This window comes from Chelonia mydas, chromosome 5 (genome assembly GCF_015237465.2).
Source record: "Chelonia mydas isolate rCheMyd1 chromosome 5, rCheMyd1.pri.v2, whole genome shotgun sequence".
Taxonomy (NCBI): domain Eukaryota; kingdom Metazoa; phylum Chordata; order Testudines; family Cheloniidae; genus Chelonia; species Chelonia mydas.
The window spans coordinates 59,879,558-59,906,467 of NC_051245.2; the positions used below are offsets into that span (position 1 = coordinate 59,879,558).

At 40.9% G+C, this 26,910-nt stretch overlaps 1 protein-coding gene across 2 annotated transcripts in view; it reads left to right on the top strand.

Moving 5' to 3' along the window:
• The window catches only part of ARSK (arylsulfatase family member K), a 51,740-nt gene that overhangs the window by 7,855 nt on the left and 16,975 nt on the right, over window positions 1-26,910 (top strand). For both annotated transcript variants that reach the window (XM_037903253.2, XM_037903254.2), the window contains exons 2-4: window positions 2,743-2,872; window positions 6,480-6,639; window positions 23,503-23,785. In XM_037903253.2, coding sequence (XP_037759181.1) covers window positions 2,743-2,872; window positions 6,480-6,639; window positions 23,503-23,785 — 573 coding nt within the window. The remainder of the gene's footprint in view (window positions 1-2,742; window positions 2,873-6,479; window positions 6,640-23,502; window positions 23,786-26,910) is intronic.

A 26,910-nucleotide genomic window follows, 5' to 3' on the forward strand; every position in this document is an offset into this window, starting at 1 on the left:
ACAGCCTCGTCGGGGAGGAGGACTAAGAGGCCAAGGGGAGGAGAGGGGTCATCCTGACCCCTCTGTTCCACGGGGGCCCCGATGCCCTGTGTCGCCGACCACAGGTCCAGGCTCGGGAACCAGAGTCAGAGGGGATCCCAAGATGGGGAGGGGGCACGACGTCTCCTCCACGCCCCCAGGAGTGGGCTGACTGGTTGAGGCTTCTGGCACCTGTGGTTCAGAGGTGGCCAACCAGGAAGATCCAGACTGCGTACCTTGGGCCTGGTGGTATGCCCACCAGGATCCAAAACTGCCACTGGGTGGGCCCCTGCCATGGTCCTGCCCCCACATCAGGGCGGCCACGGTCCAACCAGCAGTAGTTCCATTCCAAAAACTGCGACCCCGTCTCCAAACCTGAGGAACGAGATCCGGATCTCAAGGGCCAGGGCGGGGCTGAGCGGATCTGCGCTGGTAAGTGGCATCGAGGAGAAGGAGAGCTGTGCCGCAAGGCTGGGGAGCGGTCCCGGGACCTGGAGCGGTACCAGGACCTGGAGCGGTACAGGACCTGGAGCAATACTGTGGCCTGGAGCTGCACCAAGATGGTGAACGGCACCGGGATCGGTGCCGGGTCCGGGACCTGCTCCGCAACATCGACCAGCGATTGGGAACGCCAGTGCAATCCAGAACAGCTCCATGATGGGGAGCAGTGCCAGCACTGTGAGCGGTTCCAGGACTGGGAGTGGTGCCGAGGCTCGGCCGACAGTGCCGTCGATCAGATCAACGCCGGCTTGCCTCGAGACGGTGCCACCCTCTAAGGCATCAGAGGCTTGGCGTGGATCTGAGCAGAGGAGACTCTGGTGCTGTCATGGCAATGAGGTACCTTGCAGCCACAAAGGTCTCCAGAGTGAAAGGCAGCTGGACTTCCACAACACTGAGGGTTGGGGAGTCCAATGGCTCCAGACTCAATGGTTCCCCCAGCGGGGCCGAAATTGACAGTGTCACATCTACGACCTTCACTCCTGGGTGCTCCCCTCCGGGACGCACCACAGTGGCCGGTTCCAGGGGGGTGGGTCTCTGTGAAGGAGAGCCACCCATCTCCGGCTTCCAGTGCCGGAGAGTGGGAGCAGTGCCAGGTTGATGTTGCCGGCTTTGGTGCCATGGAGCGGCGGTACCGCAGGTCTCGGCCAGAGTCCATCCGCAGTGCCGCTTCCACTACCACTGCTGGGGCGCAGCGCACCGAAGAACTTGGTGCCGGGTCTTGCCGTGTCGAAGGACGCTGGGGTCTAAAGGTCTCCTCCATAAAGAGCTGCTTCAGGCGAAAGTCACGCTCCTTCTTAGTTCAAGGACGAAATCCCTTGCAGATCTTCCACTTCTCAGCTTGGTGAGCCTCCCCCAGACACTTTAGACAAGAGTCATGGGGGGGTCGCCTGTTGGCATGGGCTTGGAGCAGGACCTGCAAGGCTTGAATCCCGGGGACTAGGGCATGACAGCCCCAAAGAAAAAACCCCAACCCAGTAAACCCCCCCAGTAAACTCCCCAACCCTGCTACCACTAACTATAACAAAAACAAAGAACTACCAACAAAAGCAAACAACAACTATCTACAAAAACTAGGGAAACTTGGAGAACTTGTAGAGCAAGATGCCACAGTTTCAATGACCGTCATGGGCAGTAAGAAGGTACTGAGGGGTCAGCAGGGTCATATATTGAGCACCATGGAGGCGCCACTCCAGGGGTCTCCCCAGCCGACCTGACAGATGCTGCTAGGGGAAAAACTTTCCGACAGCCATGCATGCGGCACGCGCGTACACCTAATTGGAATCGATATAAGCAAGCACTCAAAGAAGAACAAAACTTATTTTTAACCCCGGTTTAGTTTTAGCCAACTGTTCTTCATCTTGGTGCTTGTCTCATTCAGGCACCAGGCAACTGAGAGATGGTGCTTTCTATGTTTGATTTGAAAGAGCTGTAGACTTTGTGTATTGTCTGCATGCTCAAGTACTGAACTTCAGGGTATCTTACTTCTCCCCTAGGAGCTTAGTATATATGTTGAAATAAGGTGGGAATAGGATTGAACCATGCAGTTCTCCTAAAGGTTCTGCTCACCATGACACGCTGAGATACGTCTGCGAAGAAGGATTGAAGACAGCTCCATTGACTCCAACCACCTGTACCAGGTGTCTTAAGCAAGTCAGCAGCACCTCATGGCCAGTGTCAAATGATGCTGACAGATCAAACAGCAGAGATGTTTGCCCACTATTCATGGCTCAAAGAGATCGTTTACCAGTGTGACCAGCAGTGTTTCTATGCCATTTTGTAATCTGAAACATGTTTTGAGATGAAGGGTGTTAGGTTATTGGTAGAGATGGCTCAGATGTTGTAGAAGATGGCTTCTTAGTCATCTTGCCAAACATGAAGATTAGACACCAGGGTGGTAATCGGTGAATCATGTTTCAGAGTTTTCCAGGATAATTCATTTTTGGAAGGTGCCAGATTTAATGACTCTTTATAAGTGCTGAGTATTATTATCCTATGTAGTTTGCACGAGGATTTTATTCTTTGCACAGTTTACAAGATCAAAACTAAGTACAACTCTTGGACAACCAAAAAGTGGATGAAGTTTGTTTCAGTAATTCCTAGAATGGTAAATTTGCCATGTACTGTAGCTTTGGGTCATTTTCATAATATTTTATTTCTGATTATTAAAGAAAATGTTACCATTATCAAGTTTAATGTTTTTAAGTACCTTCTGTTTGATTGCAGGATGGAAGGTTGACATTTTATCCAGGAAATCAGACCGTGATCCTACCTTTTATAAATCTCATGAAAAGATACGGCACTGTGTTTCTCAATGCCTACACCAATTCTCCAATATGTTGTCCTTCTCGTGCAGGTAAGACCATATTAAAAATCTTATTAAGGGAAATAGTAAGTACCAGGGGAGAGCCGGTTTAAATGTTCATTAGTGATGGACAAACCTCAGAAGGCATGAGCTGAATAAGCCCCCATTTTTAAACGCTTATTTGAAATTATCCAAACTTTCTGAGGTTTTATCCATTTCTCTTCCCCCCCCCCCCTTGTCTGCCTCCCATTCTTCTTCCTCCCAGCTACATTCTTCTCTTCCAACTTCTCAGTCCCCAAGCCATTGCAAACTTCACTCAGGTTCAGTACTTCTGAAAACCTTTAAGGATTCCAATGGACTTGTTTGTCCTCTGCGATGTTGATCTGTGGCTGCATTCAGGGCTGGGCTGGGACTTCCCAGCACAGAGATACTTTCTACCTTTCCTACTGCCTAGAACACATATGAAATGCTAACAACTGACTGAAACTGATGGATGGCCTTTAGACTTTGCCTTGAGACATCAGCTCGCCTAACCAGTTATTCTCAAATATCTTGTATTTTCAGTAGTTATTACCTAAATATGATAGTGTTTTTTAAACTTTTTCTGTTGTTTCAACCATATAACAACAGGTGCAGGTGTAACGGCAGCATCAACTGAGTCCACAGGCTCTCTTAACCCTCTCATCATTGCTAGTGAAGAGCCAGTCAGTTTTCCTTTGCTGCCAGTATGGGGCCTCTGTGCCCCATCAAATATACATATAAGTGCTTTTCTGAATCAGGGGCATAATCTACAATGTGTTAGGTTTCAGTGTGAATACTTCGGGGAGATGAATGAATCAGTTCCTCTCAGAGCTACTGTTTCAGTCCCTCTGTGGACTCACACAGACATCACTAGATTGGTTACACTTAGTTCATATGTGAAAGGTTTCCTCCACAACAATAAGGGCTAGAAACTTATTAAAATGAAAACTTGGATTCTGAAGCACAACTATTATCAAATGGTGTATAATATGGCAAATTTTATAGTTGAAACAACAGAAAAAGTTTTAATCACACTGTTGAACAATAGAATACCAATTGAAATTTATTAAATATTTTTGGATGTTTTTCTACGTTTTCAAATATATTGATTTTAATGACAAAACAGAATCCGAAGTGTACAGTGCACACTTTATATTATTATCTTTATTACAAATATTTGCACTGTAAAAATGATAAACAAAAGATATTTTTCAATTCACCTCATACAAATACTATAGTGCAATCTTTTTGTCATGAAAGGTGAACTTACAAATGTAGAATTATGTACAAAAAATAGCTGCACTCAAAAATAAAACAATGTAAAACTTTAGAGCCTACAAGTCCACTCCATGTTACCTCTTGTTCAGCCAATCACTCAGACAAACAAGTTTGTTTACATTTGCATGAGATAATGCTGCCCACTTCTTGTGTAGCCAGGATCACAAGATATTTACGTGCCAGATGCACTAAAGGTTCATATGCCCCTTCATGCTTTAACCACCATTCCAGAGAACGTGTCCATGCTGATGATGGGTTCTGCTTGATGTCGATCCAAAGCAGTGTGGACTGACATATGTTCATTTTCATAATCTGAGTCAGATACCACCAACAGAAGGTTGATTTTCTTTTTTTATGGTTTGGGTTCTGTAGTTTCCACATTGGAGTGTTGCTCTTTTAAGACTTAGAATCATAGAATATCGGGGTTGGAAGGGACCTCAGGAGATCATCTAGTCCAACCCCCTCCTCAAAGCAGAACCAGTCCCCAACTAAATCATCCCAGCCAGGGCTTTGTCAAGCCTGACCTTAAAAATCTCTAAGGAAGGAGATTCCACCACCTCTCTAGGGAATCCATTCCACTGCTTCACCACTCTCCTAGAGAAAAAGTTTTTCCTAATATCCAACCTAAACCTCCCCACTGCAACTTGAGACCATTACTCCTTGTTTTATCATGTGGTACCACTGAGAACAGTCTAGATCCATCCTGTTTGGAACCCCTTTTCAGGTAGTTGAAAGCAGATATCTAATCCCCCGTCATTCTTCTCTTCTGCAGACTAACTAATCCCAGTTCCCGCAGCTTCTCCTCATAAGTCTCCACCTAATCATTTTTGTTGCCCTCCACTGGACTCTTTCCAATTTTTCCACATCCTTGTTGTAGTGTGGGGCCCAAAACTGGACACAATACTCCAGATGAGGCCTCACCAATGCCGAATAGAGGGGAATGATCACATCCCTTGATCTGCTGGCAATGCTCCTACTTATACAGCTCAAAATGCCGTTAGCCTTCTTGGCAACAAGGGCACACTGTTGACTCATATCCAGCTTCTCGTCCACTGTAACCCCTACGTCCTTTTCTGCAGAACTGCTGCCTAGCCACTCAGTCCCTAGTCTGTAGCAGTGCCTGGAATTCTTCCGTCCTAAGTGCAGGACTCTGCACTTGTCCTTGTTGAACCTCATCAGATTTCTTTTGGCCCAATCCTCTAATTTGTCTAGGTCCCTCTATATCCTATCCCTACCCTCCAGCGTATCTACTACTACTCCCAGTTTAGTGTCATCTGCAAACTTGCTGAGGGTGCAATCCATACCATCCTCTAGATCATTAATGAAGATATTGAACAAAACCGGCCCCAGGACCGACCCTTGGACGCTCCGCTTGATACCAGCTGCCAACTAGACATGAAGCCATTGATCACTAGCCGTTGAGCCCTATGATCTAGCCAGCTTTCTATCCACCTTCTGAAAGCATGCTGTACACCTCGTCCCGCTCAGTTTTTGGAAGGCACTTCAGATTCTTAAACCTTGGGTCAAGTGCTGTAGCAATCTTTAGAAATCTCACATTGGTACCTTCTTTGCATTTTGTCAAATCTGCAATGAAAGTGTTCTTAAAACAAACAACATGTGCTGGGTCATCGTCCAAGACTGCTATAACATGAAATATATGGCAGAATGCAGGTAAAACAGAGCAGGAGTAATACAATTCTCCCCCAAGGAGTTCAATCACAAATTTTATTAACGCATTATTTTCTTAACAAGTGTCATCAGAATGAAGGGACATACAAATGTTTTGCATATCTGGCACGTAAATACCTTGCAATGTCGGCTACAAAAGTGCCATGCGAATGCCTGTTTTCACTTTCAGGTGACGTAAATCAGAAGCGGGTAGCATTATCTCCCGTAAATGTAAACAAACTTTTTTGTCTGAGGGACTGGCTGAACAAGAAATAGGACTGAGTGAACTTGTAGGCTCTAAAATTTTACATTGTTTTGTTTTTGAGTGCAGTTTTTTTTTTGTACATAATTCTAAATTTGTAAGTTCAACTTTCATGATAAAGAGATTGCACTGCAGTACTTGTATGAGGTGAATTGAAAAATACTATTTCCTTTGTTTCGTTTGTACAGTGCAAATATTTGTAATAAAAATAAATGCAACACAGAGCAGTGCTCACTTTATAATTGTAATCAATGTATTTGAAAATGTAGAAAACATCAAAAAATATTTAAATAAATGTTAGTCTATTATTGTTTTATAGCACAATAAATTGTGTGATTAATCACTATTAATTTTTTAATCACTTGACAGCCTTAATTATTGTTCTATAAATGCATTGACAAGCATTTGTTTCTGACTTGCTTTTTTTAGCTATGTGGAGTGGCCTCTTCACTCATTTAACAGAATCTTGGAATAACTTCAAAGGTTTAGATCCAAATTATACAACATGGATGGACCTGATGCAAAAGCATGGCTACCACACTCAGAAATATGGGAAACTAGATTATACTTCGGGACATCACTCAGTGAGGTAGGCAATGGATATATTCCTCTCTGGTATGGCATCCATAAATGTGATTAAATGTGAATAGATCATGGATCAACAGACTGACCATGGCTTATGGTTTTCAATTAAAAGGTCACGTTGATTTTTTTTAAAGAAATTCTGTTAGAAATGTATGAAGGGTCCAGTCCTGCAAAATGTTAGGCCCGGGCATACAGTTACTCCCATGAAGAGTCACATTGACTCAAGTAAGGGTATAAGGGCACCGAATGACCTTTATGCCTATCATAGGTGCAAATAATTATACTTAGAAATCTCAATTTATACATCTCTTATTTGTCCATTTGGATACAATCTGGATAAAACTAAATTTTTAATAATATTTTTTTTTAAAACAGCTTCATAAGAAGATTGCAGTGTAGCTAGCCCAAAATAATTTGATTTTGTTGTGATTCTCACCAGAATTCATCCATAAATCCTAAACATGTTTTGCTGAATTTTGTGCAATGTATTTATTCATTTTAATTGGCAAACTCAACTTTATTTCAGTTCTTTGTGTAGGTCAATTTCATTTTGTTATGGTAAATTAAAATAAAATACATTATTTAGTACAGAGCACTAATTACAGTTTTCATAGCTTTACTTGGTAAACCAGGGACCAGTGCTTTAAGATGATAAAGGCATAATCCATCTCCATTAAATTCTGTCTGAATTGTCTACAAGAAGGATGATTTATTTAACTGAATCACACAAAAGGCTAAAAAGATTTTAAAGTCCTTTCGTTTTCTTTTTTCTGATTTAATTACATTTTTTTTTCTTTTAACAAACCAAAGATATTTTAGGTGTCAACATAAATAACAAGTACAAAAATTACTATATGTTTCCAGCACATGGATTTTTATGCCATATAGCCAAATAAATTAATAAATAAAAATGAAAGGGAAAAAGGCAGGGGGAAAGAGATGGAGAGGAGAGGGAATAGAGAGGAAGGCTATAGATTGATCTCCTGTCTTTCTTTCAGGCATCCTGCAGGGATTTTTTGTTGATCAGTTCTAGGAAATTGACCCAAATGGACTCAGCTTTTTCTAGGGCTTGCTATCTATTGTATGTGATGCCGTGATGGTGTGGACTAGGTCCAGAGGTGCTGTGCTGGAGGCCTCAGGGTCCTCAACACATGTCCCAGGAAGAGAGCAGGAGAGGAGTCCTCCAAGCAACGTAGAGTAGCTGCAGGGGAAGCAGCCAATCAGAGAGGCTGCAGGGAGCAGCCAGTTAGGGCCCAGGAGAACCATATAAAAAGAGCTGCAGAGCCAGAGACAGTCAGTTCCTTGCTGGAGCCAGAGGAGTGCAGGGGAGTGCTCCTGGCTAGCCAAAGGGAACTGCAGCACCATGGACTGCTCAGTACTGGCAAAGACCAGGGGCAAGAGGAAGAGCTCCTCGCTGGCTGCTGGGCCTGAACATAAAAGATCCTTGAGGTAAGGGTGAAGCTTTGGTGAAGCTGGAGCTATGGGGAAATGGCCCAGGGAACTGAAAGCAGTTTTATTAAAGGGACATGGTGGCAAATGGATGCTATTCTTTGGGTCCCTGGGTAGGGACCCGGAGTAGTGGGTGGGTCCAGGTTCCCCCCCCCCCCCCATAGGCCACTAAGGAAGTGGCCTACAATTGGACAGCAGTAAACCACAGAGAGGGATCTGAACTGCTAAGAGGCCCAGCCAAAGAGCTGAGGGCAAAACCATTGCCTCCAGGGAGGAAGTTCTGGGGCTATGGCTCAATACCAGGACTGGGACTGTTTAAAGACTGCAAACACACCTGACCAGAAGGGAGTTCTTGTATGAGGTGGGTGCCACACCATTACAGATGCCTTTCTTTTCAGACAGGTCTGCCAGTCCATTAAACCTGGTGGGGGGAAAAATGAGGGGGAAGGGACAGATTTATTTTTCCAGTGTAACAAAATTTGACCTCTCACACCCAGTACAAGTCTATGTAGCCATTCCCTTTGGTATGGTGATAGCCTCTATTTGCTGGGTATCTGACCCAGTATAGTATGCAGATGTCTGCTTTTAAGGTCAAGTGACAATTCTAGGATCTTATTAATTCTGGTTTTAATATCATCCCAGAAGCTGGAAACAATAGGGCGTGATCAAAACATATGCATGCTGGCTCCTTAACAACCCCGCTCCCCACCCCGCCACACACACCTCAACATTGATCACTGAGGGTAGCTTTAACTTTGTGAAGTGCTTGGGGCAACCATGAACCTAAACATGATTTTTTGTTGAAGGAGACTTAGTTGGAGGTCCACGGTTGCTTCTTTAATCTCTCATGTTGTTCTATTTCACTGTGGGATTAAGATACTTATTGCCAATTCTTTGTTCCATTTTTGCATCACTTCATCTATATTAACTCTCTGATGCGTAATTAGGAACTCATCTAGAGTAGCTGCCAATCTGGAGAAATAGTATTATTCTCTACAAAATTTGGCAAGTTCTAGCGCTTCAGACAATACAAGTTCATCTGGGCCGAACTGCGAGGTGAACAAGTGACAAATTTGAATATGTTGCCATATTGCAGTACTTGATACATTATATTCTAGTTGGAGAGAAATTAAATGGTGTGATCAGTCCTCTGATATTAATTGGGATATAAATAGTATGCAGCGTTCCATCCACATTATCTTCTTCCACGCCCAGTTTGTAGCATGGGATTCCCCCAGATTGGGTTCTCTACATGAGATGAAAGATGGGATTTGTGTTGGTGTGCTTAGTTGGTCCATATGTCCTTTCATATTTTTTGTTTGTAGTCACACAGCAGCCATGCTAATGTTTGTAATCCTGTTGTGTTGAAGGCTGACTAGCCTAACTGTTGCATGCTCCGTCTGTGAATGGGATGTGCTAGAGGGAAGGGAAATTTTAGCCAAATTATATAAAGACGGTTGCATCAGTCTTAAAGGAGGCTGTCTGTTCATCAGCTTCTCTAGAATATGATCACTGAAATCATTTTTTCCCAGCATGAAAGAGCTTGAGAGATATTAGGATTGAAGGTCACTTCAGGCAGATTGTATTGCTTCCTTGGTAGAGTGCCCAGAAGCTGTTTCCCTATAGGCTGTCTAAAGTCTGTGCTAGGTCTTGCCTCAATGCCTGCTTGAACCTAAATATCTGAAATATTTGGGCGGGGGGGGAAGTAGACCAGAAAAGTTTTTGCTAGCATTGAGATGTTTTAAATCTCCCGATGTCCTCGGAAAATTTTAAATATGGTAATATGTTTCCAAATACAATACAAATGTTCAGTGAGAGTATCTATTGTTGCTGCAAAGTTTTTCTGTAAAGAAAAGTTTTTAATGAAAGCAAGCCATGAAAAACAGCAAAAACTTTAAGGAGCCAAACATCTTTCACAGTGATAGTCAAAATACAACATAAATAAATGGAGTAGATAAAACAGTGTCACTGTGGCTTCCCCAAGTACATATAAATACTGCCTGTTTTGCAGCTTTTAATATGGTACACAATTTTCCTGATTTCTGATTATGTCCACTGTTGAAATGTTTAATGGTGCTAGCACTGAGATTTCTCTTTCTTTTCTACTAAACTAATATCTCAGAATTTCTCTACCCTTCACTCCCTTTCCTATCTGAAATGAGTAATCAGATGTTGAAAGGAGACTTTGGAAATTATTAATACTTAGCATTTACACAGCAGTTTTCATCTTCAAAGTGCTTTGTAGACATTAGCTAGCTAATCCTCATCTGAAGTAGGTAACCCATTTTACAGATGAAGGAACACAGGTTTTTCAAAGTTCAGGTTCTGTACTGGAAAGAAAGGGTGATCCTGAATGAAGACTCTATAGCAAAATCTTGTGTTGCCAATGAGAACTTTCTTTAGTGAATTAAGTCCGTAATACATTGTACTTAAACTTATCTTATAAATGCATGTCTCTCTCTTTGTGACTCTTTACATAACTTGTCATCTGAACTATGAATATATGTCCCCTACTGTATCTTCAGGTTTTATCATTACAGAACTTCTGATGCATTTGTCTTTCTTTTTCAGTAAGAAATAGATACATGTACAGTATATGTAACAATATGTACTTGTAAAAGGATTAAAAAACAAACCTTTTTCATTTTTGGTGCATGATTTAATTCCTCACTGTGCCATGTTAAGAGTTGTAAAACTAATTGTAAAGGAAGAAAACTATTTACGTATTGTGAAGGGGCAAGGCCAGATGGCTATAGGAAAGTAGTGGGAGACAGATATATTAGGCCCAGGCTAAACAAATCCCTGTTACCAGGGTAAGCAAATGGCAGTTGCTCCAGGTCAATTAAGATACCTGGGGCCAATTAAGATCCTTCCAGAAGGCAGGGAAGACAGCTAGGTTGATTGGGACACCTGAAGCCAATCAGGGGCTGCCTGAAACTAGTTAAAAGCCTCCCAGTTAGTTAGGTGGGGGCATGTGTGTCACGAGCTGTAGTAGGAAGCCACGCCGCTGGAGAAACAAACCCTAGTACAAACCCTATCAGGCACAAGGAAGGAGGCCCTGAGGTAAGGGTGACGTAGATATTGAGGAAATGAGGGCTGCTGTGGGGAAGTGGCCCAGGGAATCATACTCATCCTGTTTCCAAAAAGTCAGCTACCAAAAGCTGCTACTATCAGGGTCCCTGGGCTGGAGCCCGGAGTAGAGGGCGGGCCCAGGCTCCCCACTCCCCTCCCCGACTAATCACTGAGACTGGGAGACAACAGAGACGGTGCGAGGGAGGATAACTTCTCCTCACCTCCCTTGCTGGCTTATGATGAAAATGGCTTAGTAGACTGTGACCCTTGCCTCTAGAGAGAGAAGGGCTACGTGGAGGGTCACAATGAGCCTCCGAGGCTAGCGTAATCCGCCAGGAAGCGCGGTACTGAGACAAGGTTGGAGCTTTGTCACAGTATGTTTGTATTTTTGTAGGCTAAAGATGTGCATCACTAACTTGTTGAGTACTGCGGTTATTCATACTTTTTAAAAGGCATAGCTGATCTTAACTGTATACAAATACCTCAAATGCACCTTCACTGAATCTTCCTTTGAGAAAGCAATGGGTCAGAGTTTGTGCAATGTAATGCAAGGAATAAATGATTATGTGGATGATTCATTCTTTTGCAGACGTGTCTAGAATAAAATTATTTAAGGCAAGTGCAAATTACTTTTGAAAGATGAAAATTTTCTGCATGGCTACATAAGGAGGGCCAGGACCAGATTCTGCCCCTCATCTGTCCCCTTTGTGCCACTCTTGGGTAGAGGTATCCCCACCTGTCATTCAAATGGAGTTATCCATTCTAAATCCAACCTCTTGGTTCCTATCCCTGGGGGAGAGAGTGCTTTGAAGGCCAGGTGATCTCCAACCAGCATAATGGGCTCCTTAGAGAATGGAGTAGTCCCAGAGTAGTCCCAGGGCGCTCTAATTTATACTAATTCATGATAGAGGTTAAACTGTTTTCTAGCTTCCCCAAAGATTATCAGAGCACAGAAGTGGCTATGGTGAAGAAAACTTGGTCAGACCGACAGATCTGGTGTCCAGATTTAACACTGAGTCCCTGTTCTTGCTCCCAGAGCCAAAAGTTTCAGGAAGATTGGGGTCTCATTGCAAAGGCTTGAGTGCAGAAGGGTGTAAAATGAGTAAAATACGTTATCCTCATCACTATTACAGATGATCCTTCACACTATTGCAGGGCCAGATTAAGGCAATTATGGCCCCCATGCACCCCCCCCACACACACACACGCACACACAGCAGTGGGGGGGAATCACCCTCCCACCCCAGAGAGAGAGGTAGTGGTTTGGAGCCCCCTTAACACCAGAGGAGCATTAGCTGGAGTCCTCCTCCCCTGGGAACAGCATGGTCAGGGTAGGACCTGAATACTTACCTCAGCAGCCAAAGTTTATCTGCCTCAGTGGCTGCGTGAGCAGGCACACTGAATTTTTCTCCTTCTGCCATACAGTCTTGTGTTGTTGTGATGTTGATGAAACAGCCCCTAGGCAATAGATCTTGATACGCAGGGAAATTCAGAGCTCTGAGATACTGTTTCAGGGTGTCCTCAGATTCGGGCAGATGTCACTACATTGGTTACAGTTAGGTCACATATTCAAGCTTTTTTTGGTAGCCATTAGGATTAGTAACTTACTATGAAAACTGAGAGTCTGATGTAATAACACGGCTCAAGGCACTGTAGACATAGTCCTATAGTGCCAATGCCTCAATCTCCCCGTTTGGAATTCCTCCTTCTCTAGGGGAAAGAAATGAATTTGTGTTAACCTGCTGCCAGTAAGCTATTTTAGTATAATCCTTTCAAATTCTGTTTTGAAGGGTAGGATTTTAATTTCCAGATTTGGTTACTGTAGTATGGACACAATCTAGAAAAGCTTAATGACAGTTTGACTAGATAGCTGACTAAAGTTTGGATAATTGAGAAACTTTAATTTTCTATGGTGGAAAAAATCATGGAACAAAAAACATTAATTTGTTGCTTTTGTTACTTTCTGCCTTGCTCTACAGTCCTTTATGAAATTTCATCGCTGCCTGTTCTATGCAGCTAACTAAACCCTAAAATGCTCAGGTTTGTCTAGAACAGTTAAGAAAGAAGAAGCCAACATATTTAAATTTATTTAAGAAAAAGAAAGCATGCAAAATTGATATACAGAGGAGATGATGATTATTATTATTGTATATATTATCATGTATTTACATGATTGTTTAGTCACCCGGAGCTGAATTTTCAGGAGCTTGAGGTAGATTCAGTGGTAATACAAAATATTATACAATCAATGGTTCTGCACTGACAAACTTGAGTAACATTGTAGTGAATCAAGCTCAGTGATTTTAGTCAGTGTTTATCTTTGTGGTTTATGCCCTGAACCTGCTACGCTGAGAGCCTTTTGCAAGTTACTGAGCCTTCTCAGATTTCTATTTGGTGGTAGTTGAGGGGGATCAGCACATCACAGGATCAAGCCCTTACTGTTGCTTGAACAAAAGTGGGTGGAGGTTGAGAATAAATGAAAATAAATACATGTTGAGTCAGCCTTTTCTAGTGTATACGTAAGTGGAATTTTAAAATTTAATACTTTTCTCTCTAATTGAAAACTAAAACAACTTTTATGGTTTTTTGTTAGAGAAAAATGTGTATCTCATTCTAATTGCATCTATGTAGACATTTAAAAAGTCTAAGTAGCCAATTAAATAATCTATAAATAGTGTGGAATAAATATAAGGAAGGTTACTGTTGCATGTTGAGTTAATTAGCGCAGTCCTGTTGCTTTGGTTTCCTGGTAAAGAGAAGGCTTGCAAAGAGAAACAGAGCTGTCCTCTCAGTATGGGATGTATGACTGTTAAGCTCAATAGACATATGGATATTTTAAAAATATAGATTTGATCCATACAACATGCAGTTGCTTCTGTTTTGAACCACGGAGCAAGAGTTTGCCCTAAACATATATCTAGGTTTGGCAGAATTTGACTTTTTTATATAATTTTTATGGATATCAATGTTTATTTTTAAACTTTTTTTTCAATATTTATCTATTTAAATTTTCACAGTTGTGGGAAATGTATTGCGCCCCCCCCAATATTTAAAGACGATTCAAAAAGTTAAAGCTTTATAATTGTTAAAACAGAAATTGTCAACATCACAATGTCAAAATATACAAAGTAAATATCCTTAAATCTAACTCTGAGTACTCAAGCAGCTTTTTTCTTTTACTTTGCCTAGTTGTAAATGTTGATTAGCATCAACGGAAGTATTTTTTCTGTGGTTTGTGTATGTATGGTGAAATTGACATTTACCGACATTTACCAATTAAAAATCTAATCCTTCCAAGCCTACATATGTCTATTAACTGACAGCTATCTGACAAAGAATATGGGCTGTTAGTTTTCCTGGTACTTTATTAAAAAAAATTAACTTCCATTTGTCCTAGGAAACTGTTGCAGTTAGGGCATTGATAAGAAAAAATAATCTTTGCAAATGTGAAGTTTCCATTTCTTAAATGTGCAGGAAGTATGTGATCATATACAACGATATTAAATGGTTTATTATGAATGCATCACAGCATGATCCTGGCAGCTACCAGGCATCTGTCACTGCTGCATGATTTATCAGATTTGAGGAGGATGCTAATAAAGGGCCAGCTCTTCAGTAGCTGTAACTCAGCATAGCTCCCTTGAAATTAACAGAGCCATGCCAGTTTACACCAGTTGAAGATAGATTGCAGAATAATCATAGACTCATAGGACTGGAAGGGACCTTGAGAGGTCATCTAGTCCAGTCCCCTGCACTCATGGCAGGACTAAGTATTCTCTAGACCATCCCTGACAGGTGTTTGTCTACCCTGCTCTTAAAAATCTCCAGTGATGGAGATTCCACAACCTCCCTAGGCAATTTATTCTAGTGCTTAGACACCCTGATAGTTAGGAAGTTTTTCCTAATGTCCAACCTAAACCTCCCTTACTGCAATTTAATCCCATTGCTTCTTGCTCTATCCTCAGAGGTTAAGAAGAAAAATTTTTCTCCCTCCTCCTTGTAACAACCTTTTATGTACTTGAAAACTGATATCATGTCCCCTCTCAGTATTCTTTTTTCCAGACTAAACAAATCCAACTTGTTCAGTCTTCCCTCATAGGTCATGTTTTCTGGACCTTTAATCATTTTTGTTGCTCTTCTCTGGACTTTCTCCAATTTGTCCACATCTTTCCTGAAATGTGGTGCCCAGAACTGGACACAGTACTCCAGTTGAGGCCTAATCAGTGCGGAGTAGAGCAGAAGAATTACTTCTCATGTCTTGCTTACAATACTCCAGTTAATACGTCCCAGAATAATGTTAGCTTTTTTTGCAACAGTGTTACACTGTTGACTCACATTTAGCTTGTGGTCCACTATGACCTGTAGATCCCTTTCCGCAATATTCCTTTCTAAGCAGTCATTTCCCATTTTGTACGTGTGCAACTGATTGTTCCTTCCTAAATGGAGTACTTTGCATTTGTCCTAATTGAATTTCCTCCTGTTTACTTCTGACCATTTCTCCAAATCATTTTGAATTATAATGCTATCCTCTAAATCACTTGCAATCCCTCCCAGCTTGGTATCGTCCGCAAACTTTATAATGACAGGTTTCAGAGTAACAGCCGTGTTAGTCTGTATTCGCAAAAAGAAAAGGAGTACTTGTGGCACCTTAGAGACTAACCAATTTATTTGAGCATAAGCTTTCGTGAGCTACAGCTGTAGCTCACGAAAGCTTATGCTCAAATAAATTGGTTAAACTTTATAATGTATATGTGCATGTGCGATCTCACTCTTTAAAGTGTAACAACATACCTTTTGGGGAGAGAAAGGGCTAATGAACTCTGATCGTGTTACAGCCCCTTGAAAGTTTTATAATACAGAATAATCAGAACATTACATTAAAGGTGAAGCTCACTTTGTTTGCAGAGGGCTAGCATAAGGCCTGTCCACCATTTCGTGAGCTTAAGTGGGCTACAGGCCTTCTGCTGGTCCTCTGTACAGGGGAGAATTTCATCCTAAATTACCATTTGCACTCTTCAGGAGTTCCAGGTTCACTTCTATTCTCCAGGCCTGCAGGAGATGGGAGTTCTGTGGAAACATGTTCTGGACATATGAGGATTCTTCTGGCCAGTTAGGGAGTGGAATTGATTCCTGTTATCTCAGCAGTTTTCCCAGATTTACAAGCCCAGAATAAAGGGACTGACCTTGGGAGCCAAATTCTTACATTGTCTGTGAAGCACTTTGTTGTACTGCCACTAGCCCACCAGTCCAGCCCAGCTACCTGCAATTTTAAAGTAATACACTGAATTACACATTTAATTTCATAAATACTGTTTAGAATAAAGAGTGTGTGTGTGTGTGTCTACATTTTTTTTCTTTTGAGAACATTTTCAGGAAAACAGATGTCTTAAAGATTGTTTTCCTTTGTGGACAATAATATTTCATTAAATAACACAGTGACAGTCAGGATCCAGACACCATAAGGGGTCTGAATCCCAAAGAATGAACAATCAAATCAACTTGTATACAATGTTACTGTGTATAATATATCAATTAAGGTCATTTATGAAGGCTTGTAATGCTCTGAATTTGATGATCCTTAGGAGATCATCAGGTTATGGTTATGAATGAATGCATGTGTATATATATGCAGACATTTGTAATTGTAACTAGGATGCAACCACAGCATTACCTTATAGCTGTGTGGGGAAGCAGTCAGGCAGGGAGGGGCAACTCTCAGGCTTGCTATGTCTGCGAAACTAACTCCGAGGACCTAGCATTGTACAACCCAGAAAAAGACCATGCTGAACATAAGAGCGGCCATACTGGGTCAGACCAAAGGTCCATTTAGCTCAGTATCCTGTCTTCCGACAGTGGCCAATGCCAGGTGCCCCAGAAGGAATGAACAAAACAGGTAATCATTAAGTGATCCATCCCCTGTCGCCATTCCCAGCTTCTGGCAAACAGAGGCTAGGGACACCATCCCTGTCCATCCTGGCTAATAGCCACTGATGGATCCTATCCTCCATGAAGTTATTTAGTTCTTTTTTGAAGCCTATTATAGTCTTGGCCTTCATTATATCCTCTGGCAAAGAGTTCCACACACTGACTGTGTGTTGTGTGAAAAAATACTTCCTCTTGTTTGTTTTAAACCTGCTGGCTATTAATTTCATTTGGTGACTTCTAGTTCTTGTGTTATGAGAAGGAATAAATAACACTTCCTTATTTACTTTATCCCCAACAGTCATGATTTTATAGACTTCAGTTATATCCCCCCCTTAGTTGTCTCTTTTCCAAGCTGAAAAGTCCCAGTCTTATTAATCTCTCCTCATACGGAAGCTGTTCCATACCACTAATCATTTTTGTTTCCCATTTCTGAACCTTTTCCAATTCCAATATATCTTTTTTTGAGCTGGGGCGACCACATTTACACGCCGTATACAAGATGTGGGCACACCATGGATTTATATAGAGGCAATATGATATTTTCTGTCTTATTATCTATCCCTTTCTTCATGATTCCCAATATTTTGCTTTTTTGACTGCCGCTACGCATTGAGTGGATGTTTTCAGAGAAATATCCACAATGACTCCAAGATCTTTGAGTGGTAACAGCTAATTTAGACCCCATCATTTTATATGTATACGTGGGATTATGTTTCCCAATGTGCATTACTTTGCATTTATCAACATTGAATTTCATCTGCCATCTTGTTGCCCGGTCACCCAGTTTTGAGAGATTCTTCTGTAGCTCTTTGCAGTCTGCCTAGGACTTAACTGTCTTGAGTAGATTTGTATCGTCAGCAAATTTTGCCACCTCACGTTTACCCATTTTTCCAGATCATTTATGAATATGTTGAATAGGACTGGTCCTGGACCATTAAAGTTAATGGAAAGACACTGAAGCTAAAAAGAAAACCCTAGTCTTGCAAAATTAAGGAAGGAGGGAGTTTTCCCTGCTTTGTGTAACCATGAATTGCCATAGTCTCAGAGTGTGAGAGAACAAAAACTGCAAACCCTTTTAAAAGAGAACATGTTTAAAGTGAAGCATATCCAAAAACTGAGGACTAGCATCTAACCAAGCTGCTGTCTGAAACACTGGGTCTTCTCTAAGACAGAGGGCATGTTGAGAAACTGTTCAGAGGCAATAGGTAGGGAGTATTCGAGAAGGGAGTTTAACAAATATAGAATTATAAAGCCTGAGATTGTGTATTCATGTTTATTTTCTGTGTAACTTGTATGTGTTTACTTTTTCTTACTTTTTCATCTTTGAAGCTGTGATTTTTCTATTAAATAACCGTTTTGTTTCTTTTTACCCTAAGCAGGTCTATATTGTGCAATCTGGGTGGAGTGTCCCTGCCCAAGTGGACTGATAACAGGGGGGCATATTTCCTTCCTTCAGGGATGATGAACCAGAAGGGAAATGTCTGAATGCCTTGTTGTTAAGAACTCAGGGAATAGATTTGGGGAGACTCATGACCAGAAAGGCTATTGGGGTCACTCTGCTATCAGTAACTGAGTGGGTGGAAGTCTGGGTGAGGCGTTGATTCTTATTCTTGTCTACTGAGATCTGTCAGCTCTGAGCCATAGCATTAAGGCACCCAAATTTTCAAGGCAGGTGGTGACAGAACCTTTTACTTGTCTGGGTGATCCCCCAAATGTCACAAACACCTTTCTGCTAAAGATCGTGAAATGCTTTAGAAACTTCACAACATGCTTTTGAGGTCATTTAGGAACATTCTGTATCTGATCACAGTGACCCTGCCTCTTCCAGTTTGCCAATGATGCCTGTCTTGATGACTCATTGGCTGCGCTTTGAATCCAGCGTGGAACATACAGATGGAACACACATCCTGGGCTAATATACGAATCAAAATTTTAAAATGTTTGTCCTATCATGCTGTGTGCTAGCCTTGCTCAGTGACTACATAATCTCATTGATGTAAACTTGGTCCCTATCCTCACCTTCACACTGCTTTGTGACCCACATTATTGGATCATATTTGAAAGTAGATTGTACACTTGTTTTGAAGTAGGGGTGTGTCTTATTTTTTTCTATGAGCCACTGAACAGAGTTGAATGCTCTGTAGTGTGTTATATAGGGATCACATCACCAAGCACTGAAATAGGTTGGAACATGTCAGGTGTTTAACAGTGCTCAGCAGAAAACTGTGTCCAGTTGCATCTACATGGGAAATTTGTAGCAGAATGTAACTAATTTACTTTGAATTTGTCCAGGACATTGGGAGTAACTGCTGTGTTTCCAAAGAGTGACTTTTTAATGACTGACCCAGTTCTTCATCTTATCCAATAGACTAGAGTGTCAATTCTTTGATATTGTGGACAGTGACAGCTGCTGGAAGCCAGTTGCAGCTCCCAGGTCCGTGACTGTCAGGCTCCAGCACTTAAGAAGGCACTTTGTTGCTGTAACTTCCACCTCTGATGTAAGCTCTGTAATGCCACAAGGAGATCAGGTGTAGGGGAGCTTAGCTGTAGCACATGCCCTTCTTCTACTGACTGACTCCTATCAGACCCTCAGCTCACCCAATAAGATCTCCTTCCTGCTTATGCCAGAGATATGCAGCTGGTGTAGGAGGCACATATACTGCCTCCTCCATCTTTACACCAACAGAGATATCTCTCTCTCTCTCTCACACACACACACACACACACACACACACACACACACACACACACACACACACACACACACACACACACACACACACACACACACGAAAATAGCGACCAATTTAAGTTCATTTTGCAGAACCTGAGCATCAGAGGAGTTGAACACATTTGGACAGACTCTTCATTGTTACAAACATAAATCATGACGCTTTTCAGCTGTTTGAAAAAATTCAGTACTTATGTCAAAAGGAAATAATGAGGAAGGTTATAATGTAGGCATTGGCCAAAATTTCCCAATCACCACTGCTGCTTGTCGGATAGCTGCTACCCTTCCATCAAAGTACTGTAGTGACTACATTTTAGCAATGTTGTATATTTATAATCGTGAGGCCCTTTTGAATGAAAGGTTGTCATAAACATAGAGATAAGGGTAGCATAAAATCCCTCCAGGGCAGCTCTACTGAATCGCTTTACCTGTAAGGAGTTAAGAAACTCAGTAAGCTAGTTGGCACCTGACCAGAAGGACCAATAAGGAAAGAAGATACTTTCAAATCTGGGTGCGGGGGGGAGGATTTGTTTGTGACTCTCTTTGTTTGCTCCCTCTCCGGGCGGAGAGAGAGACCAAGCAGGTACAATATCTCCTGAAAATATGCCTGAAATGAATCATATAAAATTACAAAAATTGTAAGGCAAGGAAATGCGTTAGGTTATCTTTTGTTTTGGCTTGTGAATTTTCCCTATACTAAAGAGGTAGTTTCATTCCTGTTTTGTAACTGTGAAGCTGAGCCAGAGGGGAATCCTTTGTGTTCTAAATCTTTTTATTTACCCTGTAAAGTTACCTTCCATCCTGATTTTGCAGGTGTGATTCTTTTACTTTTTCTTTATAAATAAAACTCTTCTTTTAAAAACCTGGTTGATTTTCAGTGTCCTAAAGAAAAGGTTTGATCTGTGCTCACATTGCTAACCAACTGGTTGGTATATTATTCTCAAGCCTCCCCAGGAAAGGGGGGAAGGGGCTTTGGGGAATATTTTGGGGCAATAGGGACTCCAAGTGACCCTTTGCTGAATTTTTGTGTAAATCACTTGGTCGTGGCAGCAATACCGTCCCAGGACAAGGAAAGGAATTTGTGCCATGGGGAAGTTTTTAACCTAAGATGGTAGAATATAAGCTTAGGGAGTCTTTCATGCGGGTCCCCACATCTGTACCCCAGAGATCAGAGTGACAAGGGTGCTATAGACATGTAAGAATTTTATTTAAAATATTTCAGTTGGGACCTAAATTACTTGAGTGGCCTTTTATATGTTTTCACTTATACAATAGTAATGATTCCAGCTCTTAAGATTTTCTCTTCATTATTAAGCAACATTATATTTCTGTCCTTTATCTTTTCATTCTTTGTTTCCGCTCTCTAAGTTATCTTTGGAGTACCGTCTGTCAGCAAAGGAGGTATAATCCTACTTCTTTCTCATTACGAGTGTTATAAACAATTGTTTAAGATTCATTTCAAAACTTTTAAATTCTTGTTAGTAACTCATTTTCCACCTGAACTCTGACATCTGATTATTAAGTCTTTGTTTACAGTTTGTAAATCTCTCATGTCTTCTTTGCAGAGAAGATGACCCCTTTAAACAAATCGTCTGATTTCTTACTGTGGTTTAATTAAAATGGTATGATGTATTATAGCAGAAAATACATATTTCTGCCTTCAATTGGTTTAACACTCCATTAGTATTTACTCTTCCTTTCAATCTGTGGATAAAAATATAGTTAATGGTGCATTTTATGGGGCATAGAGATTGCCCCATTTATTTCTCCGTCATCCTTTTTGTTGTAGCAATCCTTTCTCTCTTTCTCTTTCTCTCTCTTTCTGCCTGAAGATTTGTTTTCCTTTGGGACCTGTCAATACTTCTCCCCACTGCTCTAGTACTGGAGAGTGACCTGTTCCATTCCTTTTCTCCCAAGCCCCAAACTAACTTTATCTGGATGGTCAGACTGGCCTCTATATATATATCAGTGTTATATTTTAAGTTCTATATTACATTAAATATAGTAAGCAATGTGCACAAAAAAATCTAAACCATAATTGCACACACCTCTTTGTACAGGCAATGGATGCCTAACTGTACAGTATGCAAGAAAGGGGTGGCAAAAATCAAACTGACCCCTTAAGTCCTCCAAACCAACCCCTGCCAGCAGAAATCCTAGTTCTTTTCTTCTTCTAGGGAACAGGCAGGCTCTCCTGTAGGCATCAAGTAAGGGAAGGAGCAGCTTAACCAAGTTCATAGAGCACTTACCTCAGAGCCTTGAGTCAGAGCAACCAAACTTAGTCAGAAAACAAGTCTCTAAGGCCCAGGTTCAGCTAGTGTCCCAGGTCCTGTAACCTATAGCAGCCAGCTTGGCTTCTCATCCCTTTCTGTCTTACTCAGCTTTCTTTTATTTATATACAGTCCCGAGGTAGGACAGCATGCTTTTTCATTGCCCTCCTGCCTGTTTTGGCCATAAATGAAAGACTGTCCTATAAAGGGGTAGTACTCCCCATCACACTGATATTTTGAAAATTAGGTTCAATAAATATTATATCTCCTACTGTGATAAATTGTGATGATTAATCTTGTTAAAATGGTTGTGATTAATTCAGTTAAGCATAACAAACATTTGTTTATCTTGGAAGTGCAGATAACTACACAAGATTTAAAAAGACCTAAAATTGTTTTATTGATAAAAATGAGATACAAAGGTTTTGCTAAAAGTTAAGAACTTATTTGTAAAATTCCAAATGAGGAGGAAAAAGTACATGAATGTTCTTTAAAATATAATTGGCACTATACTTTAACAAAACTATATGGCTAAAGTCCTGAGGAATCTGCTGCTACATACTTTCTTTTATCATTCCTTGAATGACATGTAAGTTTCTAAGATGGAGTGGCACTCTCCAATCTTTGTTTATGATACTTCTGGTGTCATTTCCTTTCTCTGCCAGAATGATACATCTGTAGCTCAAATTTCTCAGGATTTTAGAGATTCAGTAATTGTAATTGTCTGAAAATCTGGCTCAAAACATATTTGATCATGAAACTTGTTTCATTTATGCCTCTTGGGGCTCCATTGCCGCCTCCACCTTTCTCTGATAATGTTATCATCTGGAGTCAGCGGGGTTGCACAGGGAAAGTCAGCAGAGGATTTGGTCCAAAGTGGCAGTGTTACAAAAAGTGGTATAGTAGAATCCAAAATAAAATGGTATGGTTTCAAAAGATGTGATGCTCTAGGTGGTTGAAACGGTCCAGTGGAAAATAAGTTTACATAATAAAATTTCAAGATTAGATGCAGCAGGTAGAATGAGCAATGAAGCCATAGCAAAAAGTGAAGAGAATCCGTTAAGTGAAGATATGACAACAGGGTTTGGAAGTGCTGTGTCTAAATGTTCATTTGCCAAAGTAGAAGTGGGAGATGGATCAGAGGCAGGAGAAAGAGCCCTATGGCATGAAATGACCAGGAATAAGAAAAAAAAGATTCAGAATTGGAAAAATATTAACTAAAGCAATGAATATATAGTTTAGCTCTTGGTTATTTGAATCTAATAACACTAATATTATATATAGAAATATGTAAATAAAATGAAGTTGCAAATTTAGAAAGATGTTTAGATATTTTAAAACTGAGGTGATGTTACTAGATGTTTAGTTGCATGAAAAGAGAAGGAAATGCTTTCCACCCAATGCAGTCTTGTATTTTCAGTAACCGTGTGGAAGCTTGGACAAGGGATGTTGATTTCCTGCTCAGACAAGAAGGCAGACCCATGGTGAATCTTACTGGCAACAAGACATTTATGAGAGTGATGGAAGAAGATTGGCAGAATACTGATAAAGCAACAAGTTGGATAAGGAAAGAAGCCACTAGCTTTAATCAACCATTTGTTCTTTACTTGGGGTTAAATTTACCACATCCATACCCATCACCCTCTACAGGGGAAAATTTTGGGTCTTCTACATTTCTAACATCTCCCTATTGGCTTGAAAAGGTATGTGAAAATGTATAGAAACTTAAATCAAAATGAATTTGTAACTGCATTTAGTATGTACATTACCTTATTTCGCACATTATATAATTCACATCAGACTTGGGCTCAGGCCCAATTCTGATATTATAGTGCACTGTAAGGGCATCTGTGGATGAGATGTTAAGCACACTTCTTAAGGTTGCCCAGGTAGAAGTGAAAAAAGAAGGTGACAACTCCAGTCTCTCTTGGCCAATATTCCCTGACTCGGTAAAACCATTTCTGATTCCAAAAGGAGCGTATATTAAACTGGACACTTAATGGTGTTTGTCTGTACAAACTTTGCACTCCTAGTCTCTAGCTCATTGTTTTATAAAGCATTTGGTAGCAACTTGAGCACAAGAGATGCTATATAAAATCAAATTGTGTCTGAATTCTGTGCTGACAGGTTGATCTTAACCCAGAATGGCTGCAAAGGTGCTAAATCAATGCCTTGTACAATGCACATTTTTGTCTTTTCTGTTACCTGATGCTTTGATTACTAATCTAGCTCTTTCAGTTTTTCATTCTAATGCTAAGAAAAATCTACCTGCTTCCATGTGTAGGAAATCAGCAGATTCCTTCTCCCAGAGAGAATGGTGTGAACAATTTCTGTTTATCTGCCGCTTGTATTGTCCACAAATGCAGTCTTACTGTTGTCACAAAACTCTCTCGATTAGTTACCATGGCTCCCACTGCCTAAATGACAACAAGATTTCACACAATCCAGTAACTCAGCAGTAGGCTTTGAAGAGACTTTACATTTATCTGCCCAGTCTTTACTACTGGGGTGCTGTAAAGTCAGTTTACCTATGTAATTTGATGGGCCACCTCTTACCATAATATCTGATACCCTTTCAAGCATTTAAAAATAGAAATAACAATCACACTCTTTCTTCATTCTTTACCTAGGAAAAAGTAGTTAGATTACGATGAGGTTTTTTTAAATTTTTCAAAAATGTATTATTTTATTTTGAGTTGTCTGTGAGAGCATCATGTTAAGGGAAAGCAAAGTCAACGAGATGTGTTTTTACATTTACTTTTGAATGCAGGAGGGCCTGTGGTCATTCTGATCTGTTACAGGAGGGAGTTACATAAGATAGGGCCAGCTCCTGTGAAGATTTTTTTTTCCTGCTTTTACGAGCCACCCTCCATTTGTTGACTGTTTCCTGGTTCCAGCTGAACACAGTTGTCATGGTTATGAGGAAAGACATGGTCTCTGAAGTAGCTAGGAGCAATCTCATGGAGATCGTTGAATATAAGGACAGAGACCTTGAATTAAATTCTATCTTCAAGGGGGAGCTACTGCAGAGTGAAGCATCAGCATGATGTTTCTGGTACCCTGTGTTGCTAAGCAGATGGTCTGCTGCATTTTGTAGGGAGTGATGCTTTTCCAGGGCACATGGCTTTGTTCCTAGATATGAGTTGCAACAGTCAAGCATAGAGATCATGAATTTAATGGATCACTATTGTCAGGCCTAAGTTCTTTAGGAAGGAGTTTAATCTTCTGGCCAGTCACAGATGTTGACTTAATGTAAGGGCAGAGGTCCTTGAGTAATGGGGAATGTTCTAGAAGAACCACCTTGTTTGAGGAACTTCTCTCTCCCTACTGGAATTCCACTCTTGCCTGAATTCAGCTGGAGCCAATTTCTCATTTCATTTAGACACTGAGAAAACTTGGAGCGGTTGCTGTTTACATTTAATGTCAAGGAGATAAAGAGCCAGGTGTTGTCAATGTATGCTGCTGGCATTTCAGACCTTGCTGTCTCACCAGCTCTTTTAATGACTTCATATAAATGTGTTGGATAATGTGGGAGAGAATACTGACTTTTGTGGGAGATGAGGGCTTTGGAGATGTTGGCGTGAATGGCCATAATTTCTCTCGGGTTTGGTCTGAGAGGAAGAAGTTAAGGCATTTCAAAGTGTTTCTGTACCACTCAATAGCCTCTTAAAGGTGGGACAATAGTATTTGGTGGTTAAAGGTACCAATTGCTGCAGAGAGGTCTAACAGGTTGAGTGTGGATGTACTTCTCTTTTCTGTGGACAAGGATTCATTCAGCAGAGAATTGCTATCCTGCAACATGCCCTGGCTTGAAACAGAATACTGTCAGCTGATAGGTGGAGTTGGAGGCTGGTTTTGTTCTCTTCTTAATTAGCCTGATAATAGTGTATTTAATCAAGAAAAGGTCATGGAAATGACATCCCAGTGACCAGTGGCAGCTGTGCAGAGTCTTTAGCACTAGCTAGAGTCTGGGGAGCTCTCTCCACTGCTGAAATCTTCTACCTCTGATGCCTCAGCTCCCCATCAGCATTAAATAAATGAGCAGTGGAGGCTCCAGATGTACCTTGCTTGTCCTCTCTCAGTCCCATAAATTCTGTCAAGATGCCGCTACCACTAGGACACATACATACATATTTAGAATCTAAAGTCATTAGAGCCTGTGGAGTTTTCTCTCCTGTGGTATTTTCATCAAGAATAAAAAATAAATTCTGTTGATTTTGTTTCTTAGGATGATATTTATATGCGGCTATAAATACTCACTGTACAAGCCCTGACACATCAGTTTTGTTAACTCATTTTGAGGTGCCAAGTGTTCCTAGCCCAGTCTCCATTGCCTTCCTATACTGCATCTAAGCCTCCCAGGACCTGCTACTACATTGTGACCTAGGACTTGTCAACCCTGCCTTCAGCTGTGATTATTAATTAGTAAGATCATGGAAGAGTTAATAAACTACTTTACTTTGTTTTTCAAGTCATAGAGGTTTCACATTGCCTAGTTTGTAATTCACAGTTCTAAATATTTAGAAATAATTCTTGATCAGTAAAAACAAACATTTTAAAATCTGAGTCAAAAGGCAATGCTTATTTTTATATTCAGGGTCCAGTTTGCAAATGTGTGTGCCTAAATAGAACATCTCCATTATAGACCATGGCATTTAAATTGGCACAAGGCATCAAACTGGCCTAACTGCCAATCTGAGCATCCAAATGCCAGAATTTATATATCCAGTATATATTTGAAAATTAGACTACCCATGTGAATTCTTTTTCCAAGATACAAATTTCATGCCAGCTCTTCTGGAGATTTTCCCAGAAAGAGTAAATTGCC